The 18851-nt window shown below is 33.2% G+C and overlaps 1 protein-coding gene across 4 annotated transcripts in view; it reads right to left on the bottom strand.

Moving 5' to 3' along the window:
* Nucleotides 1–18851, bottom strand: part of LOC126769941 (uncharacterized) — a 41869-nt gene that overhangs the window by 5924 nt on the left and 17094 nt on the right. For 3 of the 4 annotated variants that reach the window (XM_050488970.1, XM_050488969.1, XM_050488973.1), the window contains 5 exons: nucleotides 9609–9732; nucleotides 2713–3498; nucleotides 2176–2348; nucleotides 1197–1825; nucleotides 57–232 (listed from right to left, as the gene is read on the bottom strand). In XM_050488970.1, the coding sequence (XP_050344927.1) occupies nucleotides 57–232; nucleotides 1197–1825; nucleotides 2176–2348; nucleotides 2713–3498 (1764 nt within the window). In that variant the 5' untranslated portion in view covers nucleotides 9609–9732. The remainder of the gene's footprint in view (nucleotides 1–56; nucleotides 233–1196; nucleotides 1826–2175; nucleotides 2349–2712; nucleotides 3499–9608; nucleotides 9733–18851) is intronic. The other variant, XM_050488972.1, reaches the window with a different exon arrangement.

Here is an 18851-nt window from a genome sequence, read left to right as displayed (position 1 = left end):
GCAAAATGCAAAACGTGTAAGAGAAGGAATAGAAAAAAGTAAACAGAAATACGAACTGTTGATGGCATCACGGATGGCATAACCATGATAATGTCGTCTTGAACTCTAAAAGCTCTGTCGATACCAACGTATTGGCTACAGTTGGCTGTGGCAGTGGTCACCCATTGGACGCCCTCGTTGAAATTTCCGACGCACTTGTGAGTTCGACACCCAGCAGTGGTGAATGATTCTCCTAAAATTACCAAAACGGATCTATTTTATTACCGGTTTAAATTAAAGACAAGACAAGTTTGTCCCGTTTCCTACTTATTATGTGTATTATTTTCAAAATTCTCATTCTTTAATTGTTATGTATGTTACACTACGGCACCGAGAGATGGCGCTGAATTAATATAGCACGATACGCGAAACTTCGCTATTTCCAATAGTATATAATGTATACATAGAACAACAATTGTAAAATAGTCAAATAAATTATAGTTATCGTGGAAAGCACCTTCTCAATTTCATTACCAATTTGATCCTCCTAATAATACTTTGGCGTAGACACTGTCTTAAGCTTTATAAAATTAATATGCACAAAATATGAGCCCTTGATCTAAACAATGAGAACAGACAAGATAATAAGATAATTGTACGATTAACTGTAATTACGATTATTAAAGTGGTTATTAGTTTAAGTACGAAATGAATTATAATGTAATCTGATTAATGAAATTGCAATACAGTACAAACGAAGTACTAAACTAAAATAAAGCAAATAGTATCAAATTGAGAAACCAGTCAAACAAATTTTTAATATAAAAAAAATAGCAAATTGGCGGAATTTTTAATATAATGTACTTTATACCTTACCTGTCTCGGGGTTTGAAGTTGCTCTTTTAATTTTTAGTTGAAGTCCATAAAGCACAAAATTTAAGAATATCAAACATGTAAATTTTTTAATTTAAGTTGAGAAAACGAAAATATTTTAGGGCAGACCATTAAATATAATAGAATATAATAATTAAACCTTAACACACTATCTGCGTACAAACCCAAGTAAATTTAAGCGGACAATTTTATCTTAGAATAGCATTTTTAAAAAGATATTTAAATAACAGCTTATTTAATGTTTATTTTATATGTATGTATATTAAACTTATATTCATAGAAAGCTTTCTAAGAGGATGACTGACCTCAGGTTATTTACTTACCAAGCGCCATTTGAGGAATCGTATCAAATCCTTTACAGTAAAAAACTGGCTTCATCGATAAAATCTCCATTTGATCCCAAAACCCTGGCGCAACCGGCTTCATGTCGGGGCTCAACTCAACGTGCACCAGCACGGATCGTCTATCCATATACAATCTCTTTAGTTTCATCTTAAGAATCACAGATTTCTCGTTTTGACCGAGTCCTGAATTTTTGAAACTTTTTAAAACTTCTTCCGTTACATTGGAATTTATTTCGCCATAAACGTTAATGTATTTTGTTCTATAAAAGATGTATTCTTTCAATTTCATCTCCCATATTTTAAAAAGTTTTGGCAAATCGTCCAATTTATACAACTTATTGTTCTTTAATTTTATTGCATATACATTAATTAGCGACTGTTTTTCTCTAACAAACAACACCTTTTTTGATTCCTTAACTCTATATTTTTTGGTATTGATATGAGTACACCAATAATAGCCGTCATCTTTAGGTTTTAAGACAAATTCATTCGTTTCGTCGACACGTTTCTTGTTAATCTTCACTGGATATCTGTTTACCGAATCAGTAAAGCAGTATATATCATCTCCGCTCAATGTAACATTAGTTTTCAATGTCAATTTGTTCTCCCTAAAAATAAAGGAATTTAAAACAATGTTTTATTTTAATAAGTTTAAAACAAAGTATTTGTTTATTTGTTTGTTTGTTTTGTTTTTGCACGCGAGGTTTTGTGACTTTTCGCAGTTTAACCATTAAATTATCACAATGGAACAATACGTTAGTAATTATGTTTTATTAATTAATTACGAAAAAATGTGTTATTATTTTACTACACTACACAAATATTAAATTCGTTTTAACAATTTGTAGGTAAAATAGTATTTAATGAAGGTAATAAAAATAAACAATATTTTATTATTTATGCTTTCTAGTGGCAACATTTTAATTTATGATTTAATACTATATGACATTATACTCACAAATCAATAGCAACATCCAAAGTCAAGTCGCTTAAAGGAACAGATTGCTCGCAGATTACATCATAGAAAATATAAGAACTATTTACGAGGTTCCAAATATCATTATGAAGAGATCCAAACAAAGTGTCATTATAGTAAAAGAAGCTTTGAAAATTCCATTCAGTCAGTGGTATCTGGAAAAAAATATATTACGTCATAAAATTTAATTGGTAGACAAATTTGATGATATTGATGTTCTCCTGGCCGATTTCGTAAACACTTCCAATTGCCTTTTCCTGAGAATTTCTCGACGGAAAAATTCAACCAATTACATTTTAATAGTCCGACCCGGAGTTCAAACTCGGGATCCTCCATCCTTTATAAACTAGCCATTAAAAAACTTAGGCAGGCAGACAAAAAAAATATATATTCCGAAATTATCATTGACTGATAAGAAAAGCCACATCAATCAATACTTTTGAACTATCATAAATGGAATGTTATTTATATATATCGTTAACCTAATCTTTCGTAGCATAATGATAAATGAAAACTTACTTCACTATGGTCATTCATCGCATCATATCTCAACAAGGAATAATCGGAGCTCATTACGATACCCAACGGATATGTATAATTTATTCCTGAATCACGAAACATTGGGTAATTAGAGAGTCTCCACCCACGGTTCAATAGTGAACCTCCTTTCTTCGCACAAAGGTCCTGGGCTTGGTTCCAAGTTGCTCGAACTGCCCCTCCGCCAACCCCAGTCAAAGCAGTCAAACATGTAGATTCCGGACTCCAAAACCTTAAAGAATCCTTTAATCCTTCACATCCTTCGTCCTTATCTTTATAATCATAAGCTTTAACAACGCAGAAACTATATTGCTGTTCGTTGCATTTGACTGCAGTATAATTGCTAACTGGATCAATAACTAGGCATAATTCTTCCTCTAAATCTAACGAGGGATCGATTGTAACATCATACACCGCGTCGAATTTATCTCCAATAGTTTTCGTGTAGGACCAGTCAACGAAGAGTCCCCCTGGATGCATAGATTTGTACTCCGTCCATATCACATAATCTGGTTTCGTAAAATTCATATCATTATACAATTTGGATGTGTATAAATTTCCAGAACAATCTTTGTATTTGTCTGCGAATGTTTCTGGTCCTTTCCGTCGAAAACAATAGGAGCCGTTTTTATTTTTCGTGAAGAAAAGCGAATATCCGATTGGACAATAGGGTGTGTCGAAGGTCTCCTTGCCATGGGCAATGGGAGAATCTATCCATAATAGGATTATAATAGTTGCCTGAAATACAACTTCAAATTGTAAACGCATCTGGAACAAAGCAATATTTTTAATAAGAAAATAATATTCAATAAATTGAATGAATTGAAGTAAATTAGGAATGGACTTTATGGAAATTATTTGATAAGGTTGTAAATTGAGTTTATTCCCGAAACTCCTTTGAAACTATACGTCAATTTAACAAGATGGAATATTAGAAAAAAAAACAAGACGAAAATCATTTTAAATATAAACCATTTAAAGATGGAGAAACCACACAATATTATGTATTATATATCGGCGGTAACGGGTTACGGCGCAATAATTACATTATCTTATAAAAAGCTTTCAGTTACATAATTCATTAATATTCTAGTAATAAAATCAAAAGATTATATTAATATTGATAAGTTATATAACAATTTAAGAAACTTTTAAGCGTTCAAATATGAATAATTAAAAGAACCAATAAGGATAACGACAATAAGATTATCTCTTGCTTTTACTGGTGGTAGGGCTTTGTGCAAGCTCGTTTGGGTAGGTACCACCCACTCATCAGATATTCTACCGCAAAACAGCAGTACTTGATATTGTTGTGTTCCGGTTTAAAGGGTGAGTGAGCCAGTGTAATTACAGGCACAAGGGACATAAAATTATAGTTCCCAAGGTTGGTGACGCATTGGCTATGTAAGCGATGGTTGACATATCTTACAATGTCTAAGGGCGTTTGGTGACCACTTACCATCAGGTGGCCCATATGCTCGTCCGCCGTCCTATTCTATTAAAAAAAAACATATATGTATAAGAATGAGAAAAGATCATATTAAACTACCCACCTTAGTGATAAACGAAACGTATGATAATTCTCACGAAACATTCTTAATACAAATACTAATATATACATACATACAAACAGTATGTACCTAGTTTCTACCATAAAGAGCTGAAACATTTGGACTGGACTTTATCTAATCCATAGATAGTGAAAAGGCACTTGACGTTATCGCCGATACACTATCATTATCCTCTGATTGTATTACCCAATGGCCATCTATTATGCAATTACGTACTTGTATATTTAGCTTATTTGTATATAGTAATTACAGAATCAAATAATAATAATTATATTTTAAAGAGAGTCGGTTGCTCTATTGATCGATTTTGGTGATTTTGTTTTACAGATTGGTAATGTCCGTTCGGAAATATGAGTATTTTTACAGATTGGTAATGTCCGTTCGGAAATATGAGTATTTTTACAGATTGGTAATGTCTGTTCGGAAATATGAGTATATTTACAGATTGGTAATGTCTGTTCGGAAATATGAGTATTTTTACAGATTGGTAATGTCTGTTCGGAAATATGAGTATTTTTACAGATTGGTAATGTCCGTTCGGAAATGTAAGTATTTTTATCGTAAGCATGCATCGTAAATAATGCGGTAATAACTTAAAAATCAGTTTATGCTTATAATAATTTTAGTTTTTTTTTATATATTTAAATACTAGTCGTGCCTGCGGTTTCACACGTGTATAACTTAAAAAAATCACTAAGTAAAGACTTATAATATTTCAGTACACACAACATTTTAAGTTTTATTTTCTTGAAATATTAGTATTTATTTAGTTTTTGCCGCACCTGGATCTAGATAGGGCAACATACAATTGGAATCATACATGAGAAAAACATCATTCTCTTAAATCTATTCCGACATACTTGAATGTCTTTCCCTGTGCTTTATTTATATATATGCAAATGATACCTTCACAGGAAATTTTGTCCTTTTAAAACTAAAACGTAAATCTGTTGTTCTTTAATAAGTATTTATAATCAACTAACCGACTAAGTGGTTCATTTTTCGCCCCGAGAACGGGAATTGCAATTCAAAGGAAAAATTCTGCTAGCATTCATGCCACCATTCCACGTGGTCACGATTTGTACTATTTTTAACAATTTTAAATTCTTATTTGCATTTATTTAAGGCTTTACTTCACTTGTCAAACTAACCGACTAAGTATAAATTTAACAAAACCATTGAAAAAGATATATACGCGACAACAAAATACCGTTGTAACTTATAAACTTTAACATACAAAGTTATTAACAAACAGAAAATAAATACGTATGTATGAGTATTTTGAAATAACCTACTCAACCACCAGCTGTAATATTTATCGGGTTCAAATGTTCATATGTCAAAACTATAAAAAGCACTAAAAACTGTCTATGGTATTATCTCGATATATTTCATAAGAATTAATATTTTATAAAAACGACTGTAAATAATGCATTATTTTAGAACAATTTTGATTACCATACAAAAGGTTATAGTCAACCTTAAAAGATAGACATATCTACGCATGGGCGAGTTAGCCGATATATACCAGCATAAGCTGAACCCTATTTAATATAATTGATCATATACATCTGAGTTCAACTTATATTTTATAGCAATTTTATCGAATAAATGTTCGACGTGATTGAAATGAAACAAACACTAAATTTTAAGTGAAGTTAGCCACAATACATTTGTCAAAACCGCACTCAATTCCGCAAATCCGTTAAGCCGTTTCTAATATTAGCGGGCACAAACGCACAGACAAACAGACAAAAATTCTAACAATCATTGTTTCGGGTTCTAATGCGTTGATAAAGGTCGCCGGTAATAGTTTTATTCATATATCTTCCATGTAAAGACAGCAATCAGTTACATATTTATTATATGTATAGATGTTGATAAGTTTATGTAATAATTGCATTCGTATTTAAATCATTCTCCTCTTCGCCTAAGACGATGGTTTTGCTTTTTTGATTCCAGCGACCTCCATCAATGCGTGTTGAATACATGTAGCTAAGTTTCATCTAACTCATGATGTTATCCTGCGCCGTCTAGTACGAGATAAGTTAAAGAAACACAAATTAAGTTAATTAAGGTTATTACTGAAACTCCTTTGACGTAGATCAATTTTATTACATAAATATTATTATTTAATCAGAATTACACGAAGGATTATTAAAGAAAAAAAAAAAAAAAAAATTATAATAAAAATTAACCATTCATACCGACGTAGGGTTATGGGTAGTTTTCAATAATTACATTATCTTTTAAAAAGTTTTGTTTATATACATAGATCATTGTACTTGATAATTTTACAATCAAATCAGTGGATTATGTTAATATTGATGAGTTTTATAACAATTTAAGCATCTGTTAAGCGTTCGAATATGAATCATTAAAAGTACAAAAGATAACGACAATAAGATTATCGATATGTTTACAAATAGTGATGTCTCTAAGGAAATGTGAGTATTTTTATCGTAAGCATGCATCGTAAATAATGGGATAATAACTTAAAAATCAGTGTATGCGTAATCTTACGAATCTGATAACATAATTTAAGCTTTTTATTTATATTTAAAGGTACGGGGTTTCAAGGTAGCATGCGCATGCGATCCCGTGGCGCTCCTCGTTGAGACGGAAAGGGTACCGCTGGTTTTTTAGTGGGTATTCCGATGTTTGGGGCGCACTCGGCGCCTTGGACATCGACGAGCCCTACAAACCCCACTGTTCCCGTGGAGGAACGCGTAATGCGAATATCCACCGTTAAAAAAACAGGTAGGCTATCCCACCAGACCACCCCACCGTTTAAAATTTTACTATTATATTACTTATTATAATAATTGATTTGGGATTGCTTCAAGACGTATTATTTAACATATTACAATTAGTATAGACACAATTTAAGAAATTATATTAAGCCATGGAACCTGTGTTTTTGGTTTTAGTTTTTTTTTTTTACTTTTGTTAGCGCTTTTATTCACTTACTTTTACAAAGCGTTAGAGTCCTATTTTATGGCAATTATTTATTGGTAACCGTACTTTATATAGTATACTATTCCCAGTTTTTGAGGTATTTATATATGAAGCTATCGTTTTGATTTCGTTACGACCAATCCGCGCACATCTTACATTTATAAATTTCAACAAAAAATAAATAATAAAATTCATTGTCATAGATGGTAAATACGAAGAACAATTGTTAAGCAAATTAGTTGCATAAAGGTCGCCCGTTTCCTAGCTCCATATAATGAGGTCGAAACATCAAATAAGATTGGGCGCGAGGCAACCTTGATGACTGTCACCGGAGTATTTTTGTGAAATAGGTGACGTAATTGCTTTGCGTAATGAGCATGATTTGACAAAGATCTGTGATGACTTTCATAATATAATAGTTGAGCTGCTTCCCTATTTACTATTATTATAAATTCTTACATGTAGTAAAGTAGTTAAGAGTATTTAAATTATATTTATGCCAAATTGGCCCAAGTTAGTTGAGGTGCGGTAGAAGAAAACATCGTGAGGATTTATTTTTTATTGATAAAATTTAGCTTCTTGCTGTTTCTTCTCGGTATAATTCATATTCCACACCAGTGATAGCTTTGTTTAACTTAAAATTTTACAAGTCAAATGTCGATTCAAAAGTGCTTTTAGGAGCCTAAAGTATTTTGACTTTGACCTTCTGTCACATCCGCCACAAGTGTATCCATCAAACCGCATTGGAACAGCCTAATGGTATTAGCTTCAAAAAAACTTAACAAAAGAACATTGAGCCATTTCCAGCAATGGAGCATTTACAGGCTATTCATTACTAAAGAATATTTTGATGTGGCAATAAGAATTTCTTAGGAAATTAATAACGAATAAATGAAGGTTGCGCAATGGGCACGACCCAACTTTTAATCAGACTGGATATAAAAAGGAAGGGATCTCCTTTTTTTGATCCTGTTTTTTTAAAAACCACACTGGACCATATATATATATATATATGCGGAATAAGGATATAAATCATTAGATGATGACTAAAAAATTATTCCTATAATTATAATATAGTTTAAAAATATAATAAAATTTAATTTACTTATTACGATATGTTAAGTAGTTTACGCTGTTTATTGTATAGTGACAGTTTGACATTTATTCGGACTAATACATCGAGTAGGAAGGTACAGAGAACAAATGCTTTCACAATTGCATCATACGTTTCAATCGAAATTATTCATAGTAAATCATGCGCAAATCTATTATTCATTTTTTAACCTTCATTTTTATCTCCTACCTACGTGATATTGGTGAATTAGTAAGTGCCATATCTCTCTATATATCATGTTAGTCATAAAAAACCTATTACATAGGACTAACAAAACCCAGCAGACGACTGCCTGCTTTTTTACCAATTGTCATGGCGATCGGTTGAACGAAAACTCCTGCGTTACAACGCCATTTAGTGGAGTGGTACAACAACATTGATAGTATTATTACCTTCTCTATTAGAAAATATATATATATGCCAATTTTCATCTTAAACATATATACCAACAGCGATTTTGTTATAAATGAACGTACATATTTAAGTTACGTGTATTAAGGAGAAACACATTCGCGGAAGATTGACTATGATATCTTCTAAATACTTTGTTTACGATGTACAATATAAATTACTCTTAAGCTTTACAGGGCTAAAGGTTGTTTTGTAAATAGGCGTATAATACATAGCAATACGTAGCGTTGTTTAGCATCAGGCCACATATACACCGATCTGAAATATGATACTATTGTATCCGACGGCAATTTGATAATGAAACCCTGACCGATGTCCCCCTGACCGAATTAGGCGAAGACTACCGGTATACTGGTGTATGCACGAACACTTTAAAACTTTGCTCAAAATCCAAAGTAAAAGAATTCAGGCGCAGGATTAAAAGCTTTACGTGCTTTCCGATCACATATCCGATTTAAGCTACTTTACCTTCTATATAACGCGCGTTAATATTCTCGAAAACAAGCAAGCTGACGAGGCTTATGGATGCCAAGAATTATGGAGCCAGGAATCAGTAATAAAATAAAATTGGTTGTAATATTTTTCTGCTTTTTTTAATTAGCTTACTATCCAGTCTAGTTTTATATGCTCATCAACTTTATTTAACGGTAAATGGTTAATAATTTCTACTTGACACTAATTAAAAACATGAATGCTTATTAGTTCTAAAGTTATTTCCTGAAAATGGTGATGAGAGAAGTTAAAATAAACTATTGTACAAAACAACAATGGCGGTAATCGAAATGTAAAACTGTAGGAATAAACAATCATATAAAAAGTATCACCTTGCCTTTTTCAAGAACGACCTTCACGCTCGCACGGTGTGGTGATGATGACGCTCATCTTACAAGATTTCCATCGACGCCCGAATTCGTTTACTTTCTTAATGCTTCTTTCTGGATTCTTTATCTGTAAAAATATACGTTAATAATTATTATGACACTAAATATAACATAGAAGCACAAATTATACCAAGTAGCTGTTCGAAAGATGTAGCAACAAGAAATGCAAGTCTCTTTTTTAAAGTTTAAAGTCAAATTGTTTTTTATTTTAAGCTAATATTATAGGACTGCACCCTAGTTTTCTATTCCTATCGTTTTCTTTATTATACACCACACGAACACAAAAGGTATTTATTTAATGAACTCTGTGAAAGACGGCTGACCTCGAACGCATTTCTTATTAAGAAACAAAAATCGCGTGATTTACAGTAATTACTTATTGGAACAAATGATCCTATTGTATACCTAAATAGCTATCAGAATTAAGACAAATTTATGGGTCACCTTGACTATTTAATGGGTGAGCTACTCTACGAATTAACAGTTAACGAATACAAGAGAGTGAAGAATCTAAATATTGAAGTATCGTCAAATATATGAAGTGTAGTAAAAATCATGACAACAAGAACAAAAAGTATATATATATATTTATAATGATTAAACACACACACACACACAGATAACAATTAAATTAATAAGCAAGAAATCTGCAAAAAGACAGTTTTATAGACAAGAAAACCAATGTCATTTAAACAACATTTGGACATATCATACGACTTAGTAGAACTTATTCGGAAGCGGATTTGATAGTTCTATGAAAAAAGATAAAACCAAGAAAAAGCACCTCATTAAAATTCAGTTTGATTAAGTCAGTCAAAGATTTTATTAAAACATTTCTTACGTTTAGTTACCTAAATATTAGAAGGTCATGTACCGAAAATAGCTTCAGCCCTAATCGCAGTTCAGGGCGTGGGTAACAACAAGGCGCAGTATAATGCCGATCAGATGGCAATTTTATCGAATGTTTTCTCGATTGAGTGCAATATCGTTACAATCAATATTACTTCTGTTTCATTAGGAGATTTTCCTTAATATCTGGGTTCAAAGGTTTTTGCCCTTATTTATAAGTCATATCGTATATATTTTTTTATAAAATCAAATAGAAGGTTGGATTATTTATCTATAAAACAGTTTTAGTTAAGTTACTCCCAATAAACTGGAACTAACGGCTTATCAACAGTGTTAAAGCCATACCTCGGATAACACGTAAAACCATTGATCCTAGACACAACCTAAATCCTCTTTAGGAATGTCGGATCGTCTTCTGATCAGACTTTAACAGTGAGGAAATCGAAAATTCACCTGTGCTCCAGAGCTATTCCATAAGACTAGAAGAATATATGAATAGGACATCCATTACCCACAGGCAATTGATACACGCATGTGGATACAACACAGGCGTTATCCAAGAAGAGACATGCTTTATCTGGCGTATTATTTGTTCAAGATACCATGATTCACGATCTCGTAGCTACGAACACCAAAGAAAGACAATGATAAGATAAGCTTATTAAATAAACCATATTAATAAATGTCCCGTGATCCTGATGTACTGTATATTCGAGTTGACGTTCGATAGTTTTTTTTATAGTACTTTTTACTTTTATAGTACTTTTTAAAGTTTTTTTTTTATAGTTCCCTCCCTCTGTGGCACACCGCTGATTATACAAAGCAAAATCGCCATGCTGGGGATGGACGTTCGCTGCGACCTTAGTCCAAGGGATTACATCGAAGCTATTATAAAAACAGCTTCCCGGAAACTCGGAGTTCTGAACAAGGTGCGGCGTTTTTTCACGCCGCAACAACTGTGCCTGTTATACAAAACACAGGTACGGTCTTGCGTTGAATATTGCTCGCACCTTTGGGATGGCTCCGCTAAGTACCTACTGGAGGCCTTGGATCGGTTGCAGCGACGTGGGGTCCGCATTATTAACGACAGAAAGGTCACAAACACCTTCGAGCCTTTACAATAGCGTCGAAAGATAGCAGCGCTGAGCGCTTTCTATCGACTGTATCATGGTGAGTGCTCTGAGGAATTATTCTCTCTAATTCCTGCTTCCCCCTTCCTTCATAAGTCTACGCGAGCTGGCTCTCGATGTCACCGCCTAACTGTGACATCAATTCCATCGCGCACAAAGAAATTTGGCAACTCCTTTCTTTGTCGCACTTCCAAAAAATGGAATTCCTTACCAGCTCACGTGTTCCCCTCCTCTTACAACCCGGGTTCCTTCAAACGAGGCGTGAAGAGCGTAAGGAGCGCCTTCGCCTTGCGGGCCGGCAAGGCGAAGGCGGCTAGTGCAGAACGTTTTTCCCGTCTGTACTGGCCGTCGTCGCGTTTGGACTCTACTATCACTTACCATCAGGTGGAGTAGAGTCATTTGCCCTCCCGGCGCATATAAAAAAAAACTCAACACGAGATCATCTAGATTATATATAGAACTTAACTTTCAAAACTTAAAAAAATACTTTAAAATTGTTGTTATTCTTGTTGTCTAAATAAAAAAATAAATTTAACCTAAAGCAATAAAATATTATAATGAACGAATGCACTGATTTAATTTATCAAATAAATAACATATAACAAAATAATTAAATTAAAAAACAATAAATAGGAATTAATTAAAAATAAAATTGATAGTAATAATAACTTTATTATTGTATAATGTAAATTTAATTTTGTGATTGACATAACTTTGTATTTGAAAAACTGAAATTAAATTAAAATATTGGAAAAGAGTGACTACTGAAATCTATGTCAATTCTTTCGGTAGAATCTACATTCCGGACCAGAACTGAAATCAAAACGATGACTTGGAAAACGAACGTGCTTGGAAAAATCTACTTATATAAAGTACATTTTTCTTTGATTGCATTTTCTTTTTCAGATTTTCTTGATATGTTTTAGTAAATTTAGTGAAAAATCTTATACGTTACCTCAATGGAACACTGTGACTAACGATTAATGGGTCAGATGCTAACATTTTCGACTAGATATAACAGTATCACTGCATGTAAATACCAAATACCAAGCAGTGAGCCAAGATAATTAAATACATCTGACTTAATATCTATAAACTTTCACTTTCACTGGTGGTAGAGCTTTGTGCAAGCTCGTCTGGGTAGGTACCATCCACTCATCAGATATTCTACCGAAAAACAGCAGTAATTGGTATTGTTGAGTTCCGATTTGAAGGGTGAGTAAGCCAGTGTAATTACAGGCACAAGGGACATAACATCTTAGTTCCCAAGGTTGGTGGCGCATTGGTGATGTAAGCGAAGGTTGACATCCACCATCGCGGTTAACATTTCTTACAATGCCAATGTCTATGGGCGTTCGTGACCACTTACCATCAGATGGCCCATATGCTCGTCCACCTTCCTATTCTATAAAAAAAACATTATTCATTTAACTTATTTCTTCTACTCTATCACACATATATATCTCGTACAATTGAGCCTCTGCCCAGAGGTTGTCTGGAGACTGAAATAAATTACTGCTTTAGCAATAAAATCGTCTGTTGCATCTAATGTAACTTTGTACATTCCATTACACAATTACATAATACATTGTGTACATGTGTAATGTGTTAATTGATGTTCATTAAATAATTAAATAAATCTTAAAAATGGTAAAGTTGGTATATCTGTAGGGCTATTCTGCAAGAACAAAGTCGAATCTCATCGCAGAAAACAGTCGTAAAATGTCAGTAAATGTTAAGCGAAATCGATCCTAATAATTATAAAATTTTAAGAACACACGCATCAAAATGGTATATTATCATCCATAAGTCGATTGTCAACATTTCACGGGTGAGTAATGAAGTGAATTCTTTGTTCTCTGTCTGATGATTGATTAACTTCAGCTCTGTTTTTCAGATTACAATGAAAGTAGGCACAAAGACGTATTTTTTATGGAAAAGGTTTTTAGACATACCATCCACATTCTAGTTGTAACTAGTTGCCGCTACAGAATATCATCTAGTATACCATTTAATCGATTTTCGTAACAATTATATATAAACAGAAAAAGTATGTCGGATTTTGCTTGTTAAATTATAAATAAACATTACGATATACATCTATTGACGTGCACTAATAGCTTAAAAACTTTTTGTTCTCGTCAGGAAATAAGAGTAGGTCCACAGATAACACATAAACGTATGGAAATTTAAAATAACGATACAAAGCTAAAAATATTTCGCTACTATATTATTTTATATAAAATCAATATGTCAAATAACACCTGCCAATTCATTTGAAGTACTTTTGTAGAGAATATCAAAGCAAATATTATTTATATTTGCTTTGATATTCTTTTGCAAACAAAATCGAGACTAGCGAACTGTTTGCACAGTTTTGATGTGAATCGGGACACAGAATTCTACTTATGAATATAATTTAATATTTAAGTTTTTATACATTACACGACATTTAGTTTCTGAGCATTCATACTGAGGACTTAAATAAGTATACTTTACTTAAATTTTAATTAAAGTAGCTACATTACTAAATTATAATCTAAACAATTAACGTATAATATAAAATATCATAAATAAACCAAGATTTAATAAATGTTTTAATTTAATAGTGTCAAAGTATATATATCAAATATTACCTCAATCGACCGACGGTCAAGTTGTCCAATTATATCAATCGTATTTGATTTGTTTAATTTGTTTGATGATAAAATCAATATCTCGATCAATAGGTAACTAATTATTATTCTTATATGTACATAATATATGTATTAAGCTTCTATTAGACAGTAACAACAAATAAAAGAAAAGAAAATAGAAAGAATAATTATTTATAGTAACAGTACAGTACAGTAACAGCCTGTTAATGTCCCACTGCTGGGCTAAGGCCTCCTCTCCCTTTTTGAGGAGAAGGTTTTAGAGCTTATTCCACCACGCTGCTCCAATGCGGGTTGGTAGAATACACATGTGACATAATTTCAATGAAATTAGACACATACAGGTTTCCTCACGATGTTTTCCTTCACCGTCAAGCACGAGATGAATTTTAATCACAAATTAAGCACATGAAAATTCAGTGGTCCTTACCCGGGTTAGAACCCACGATCATCGGTTAAGATTCACGCGTTCTAACCACTAGGCCATCTCGGCTTATTTATAGTGTTAGTATATAATCATTGAAATTTATTTTACCGGCGTCTTTATGTTATTTCCAGCAATTTCAGCCAATTTTAATCAGGTTTTTTTATGGCCCAGCGAAGATTACGGGTTCAAACCAAATTAGCACTGAATTGCGTGTGCTCAATTTGTTTTTATGCTCGGCGGTGAAGGGAAACATCGTGAGGATACTTGCAACGGAGCAGCGCAATGAAACAAGTCCTAAGCCTTCTTCAAGATGAGAAGAGGCCTTTAACCAGCTGTGGCACATGTACAGGTTATTCTTTCCATCATATAATCAAATACTTCTTTGACGAATTATCTACTTTATTACTTTGATGAAATACCTTTTATTTGCGAGCACTTAACTAACCATACGTGATTAAATACCGCCATTGCATATATAGACCTAAATAGAGGTTCTATTTGTTTAATGGTGCTTCATTATCGAATATAAATTACTTGGACGTATTAATTATAACTAAATAAAATATCAATTTAATCTTGACGCTTTCACGATCATTTTTATTTGGTCACGATATACTTTTATCTGATGAGGGTATTTCATTAAACAAACCTGCGGGGTCGAGTATTAACTACAGTAACAGATTGTGAATATCCCACTGCTGGGCTTTGGCCTCCTCTCCTTTTTTGAGGAGAAGGTTTGGAGCTTATTCCACCACGCTGCTCCAATGCGGTTTGGAAATTCGACACATGCAGGTTTCCTCACGATGTTTTCCTTCACCGTCAAGCGCAAGATGAATTATAATAACAAATTAAGCACATGAAAATTCAGCGGTTCTTGCCCGGGTTTGAACCCACGATTATCGGTTAAGATTCACGCGTTCTTACCACTGGGCCATCTTGGTATTAACTAGCTGAAATGGAATTTAGTGCTCGCAAATTCCCAGATTAGATTTTATTAACTGCTTCATAACGTAGACCGTACGCCGTATACTGTATTAAATACATAAATAAAGTGATTTGCATAACTACAACTCGCCAACTGTGATGATAAGAGCACGACCAATTTACCATAGAGCCACAGATAGACACAGAGCCATTCGCAACGGACGAGCCACCTGATGGTAAGTAGTCACCAACGCCCATAGACATTGACATTGTCAGAAATGTTAACCAGCACTTACATCGCCAATGCGCCACCAACCTTGGGAACTAAGATATTATGTCCCTTGTGCCTAAAATTACACTGGCTCACTCACCCTTCATACCGGAACAATACAATACCAATTACTGCTTTGCGGTAGAATATCAATGAGTGGGTGGTGACTACCGAAACGAGCTTTCACAAAGCCCTACCACCAGTAAGACATGACAGGATAGAGTACAGATGTATCACCAACAGCAAAACGTGCTTTCCGAGGGCCGAGAATGTATAATAAGGAAGTATGTCACACAACACTCAGACGAACAATATAATAACTTTTTACTGAACCGAGTAGTACCATTAAAAAGAAAAGGTTGCAGATGTGCACTCTATATTCCCTCCCTTTCATAATGGGGTGGAGTCCGACACGACTGGAAAGTTAAAACGCCGGACCAATATTTACATGCTTTTCAAGGCACGGGAGCGTTAACACTGCCGCGGCTACTGAGTAAAATTTTGACGGAAAAATTGAATAACTTTTTCTTGGCCTGGCCCGAGGTTTGAATTGAGAACCTCGTGATCTGCATTGTTATAATACAGACCATTGAAATTTAATGCACGGATTGTTCGTACTAATATTATAAACACGAAAGTATGTTTGTTTATGACGCATTCACCTCTTAACTACTCAACCGAACATGAAACTTTGCATACATGTTTGTCAGAGTTACAGAAAAGGACCAAATTAACCTAACCCCTCTCCGATCTCAAACACGGACAAAGCCACTGGCGGAAAGTAAATGTTATTGAACTTACAGTTTTTTTTAATTATTTATGTGCTCTCACAATATTTGCAGTCAGATGAAAGCTTAAGTACATTAAACAATAGACCAGGCTAAAACAAGGACTGGCGGGCCCCTAGGCCCCTAGGTGCCTTGTAGGCATAAATCCGGGACTAATTAAATAACTCCAAACAAAATACAATAAGTTACTCACGTATAATTTAAACGTGTCACGCACTCATACTCTTCTTGTGAAAGTTAATTATAATGAATATGGCGTTACAATATTAATTCACATTATAAGAACACTTAAACAATGTTTTTTTCGTATTCCATAAAACAATAGACATAGCAAAAGAAACAATAGAAGTCCCTTCGCACGGGAAACTATGTAATAAATTTCCGTGGGAAAACTTCTGTACTTTCCGGTTCCGGTTATAATTCTTATAAAACGTTACATCCAAGTAAAAATAATTTATTTAGATAGAATATTAATAAATCCAATAATATTGACTTACATAACGTAATATATAATTATATAATATATTTGTTTTATTCTTTCACTAATATAGTTTTTTTAGGTATACATGTTTCGTCTATCAACACCATATGAACCGAAGGTCTGAAATAAACAAATTTTATTAAAAATTAAAAAAAGATTGCAACACACACCGATTTGATAACATCATTTGCTAATATATAATAAAGTATATGGATAATGCTAAAATATGTAGATAATATATGTCAACTTGAAACTAATCTGATTCAGATTATATTTTCTAAGGGTGTAAAATATCAACAGTGGTCATCATTTACCCAGACCAAATGTCTAGATGACTTAACAAATATTGACACGCACGACCCCCGAAACAGAGGGCACGTCTGTTGACCCCTATGAAAGGCGAACTTTTAGTATCTCTTATGTAAGAATCTAACATTTTATAATATATCGCAGTCAGAATGTAACCGCGATCGTAGCTTTTTAACAAACAAGAATTTACTTACTTACTTTACACTTTATTGTACACCACACCACAAAGAGAAAAATGCAAAACATGTATACTGCCTAAATAAATGTACAATTATGGCGACCTTATCGCTACATAGCGATCTCTTCCAGGCCACCAACGGTGTAAGTAATTACAGATAGGATATGAGGTAGGTGGTTTTATAAGTATAACATTGATAGAATACATAGCGAAACTTTAAAATATATAAAAAAGTAGGTTTTACAAAATTAAAACAAGTTATCGTTCAAGAAATATTAAGCACCCCTTACATCGTCAATGCGCCACCAATCTTGGGAACTGAGATGTACCTTGTACCTTTATTTACATTGCCTCACTCACCCTTCAAACCGGAACACAGCAATACTTGTATTGCTTGCTTAACGGTAAAATATATGATGAATGGGTGGTACCAACCCAGACGGGCTTGTACAAAGCCTTGTCACTGAGTAAATAGAACATTATGTTAAAAATACATTGATAAACTCGATAAAAGATAATATTAGATGATAAAAAGCGTGGAGTTAGCATTCGTTGATTTTCATGCAGGATAAGTAAAAATTTAATTGTATTTAATTATTATACCTGTGTAATTTAATTTTCCGAATAGAGTAACTAATGATTTCTCGTTGTTTAATTTTGATAGAATCTACATTCTAAACCGTTAGTAACTTTATATATATATAGTTACAGTTAGTATACACTTTGTTGAAGAACCAAATGAAATAAATAAAATTTTAAATTAATTTAATCTTTCAAATAGACTGATTTAATTTAATTCCAAAGTGCTCGCAAGAGACTACTGGAATAAAATGTATTTTGATTTGCGACGATCTTACGTAGAATTTACATGACTTTGCAAATATAGTTTTTAACCTAACCTTTATACTTTGCTATCATCAATAGGAGCTGTACGGTTATTCTGTAAGAACGAACTCGAAGCTCACTCGCAGAAAACGGTCGTGAATCTTGAGAAAGTGATATGCGACATTGACCGTAATCATTACAACATTTCAAGGATACACGTATCAAAATAGTATATCGCTACAAGTCATCAAGTGAGCTCTTAAGCTTAGCACTACTGAAATCATAAATTGTATTTCTTCGTTCGCCTGGTTGAATCTGCTACGCGAAATATTCCATTACTCGATTGAAAA

Source organism: Nymphalis io, chromosome 8 (assembly GCF_905147045.1).
Source record: "Nymphalis io chromosome 8, ilAglIoxx1.1, whole genome shotgun sequence".
NCBI lineage: Eukaryota > Metazoa > Arthropoda > Insecta > Lepidoptera > Nymphalidae > Nymphalis > Nymphalis io.
This window is presented reverse-complemented; position numbering and strand designations above follow the sequence as displayed.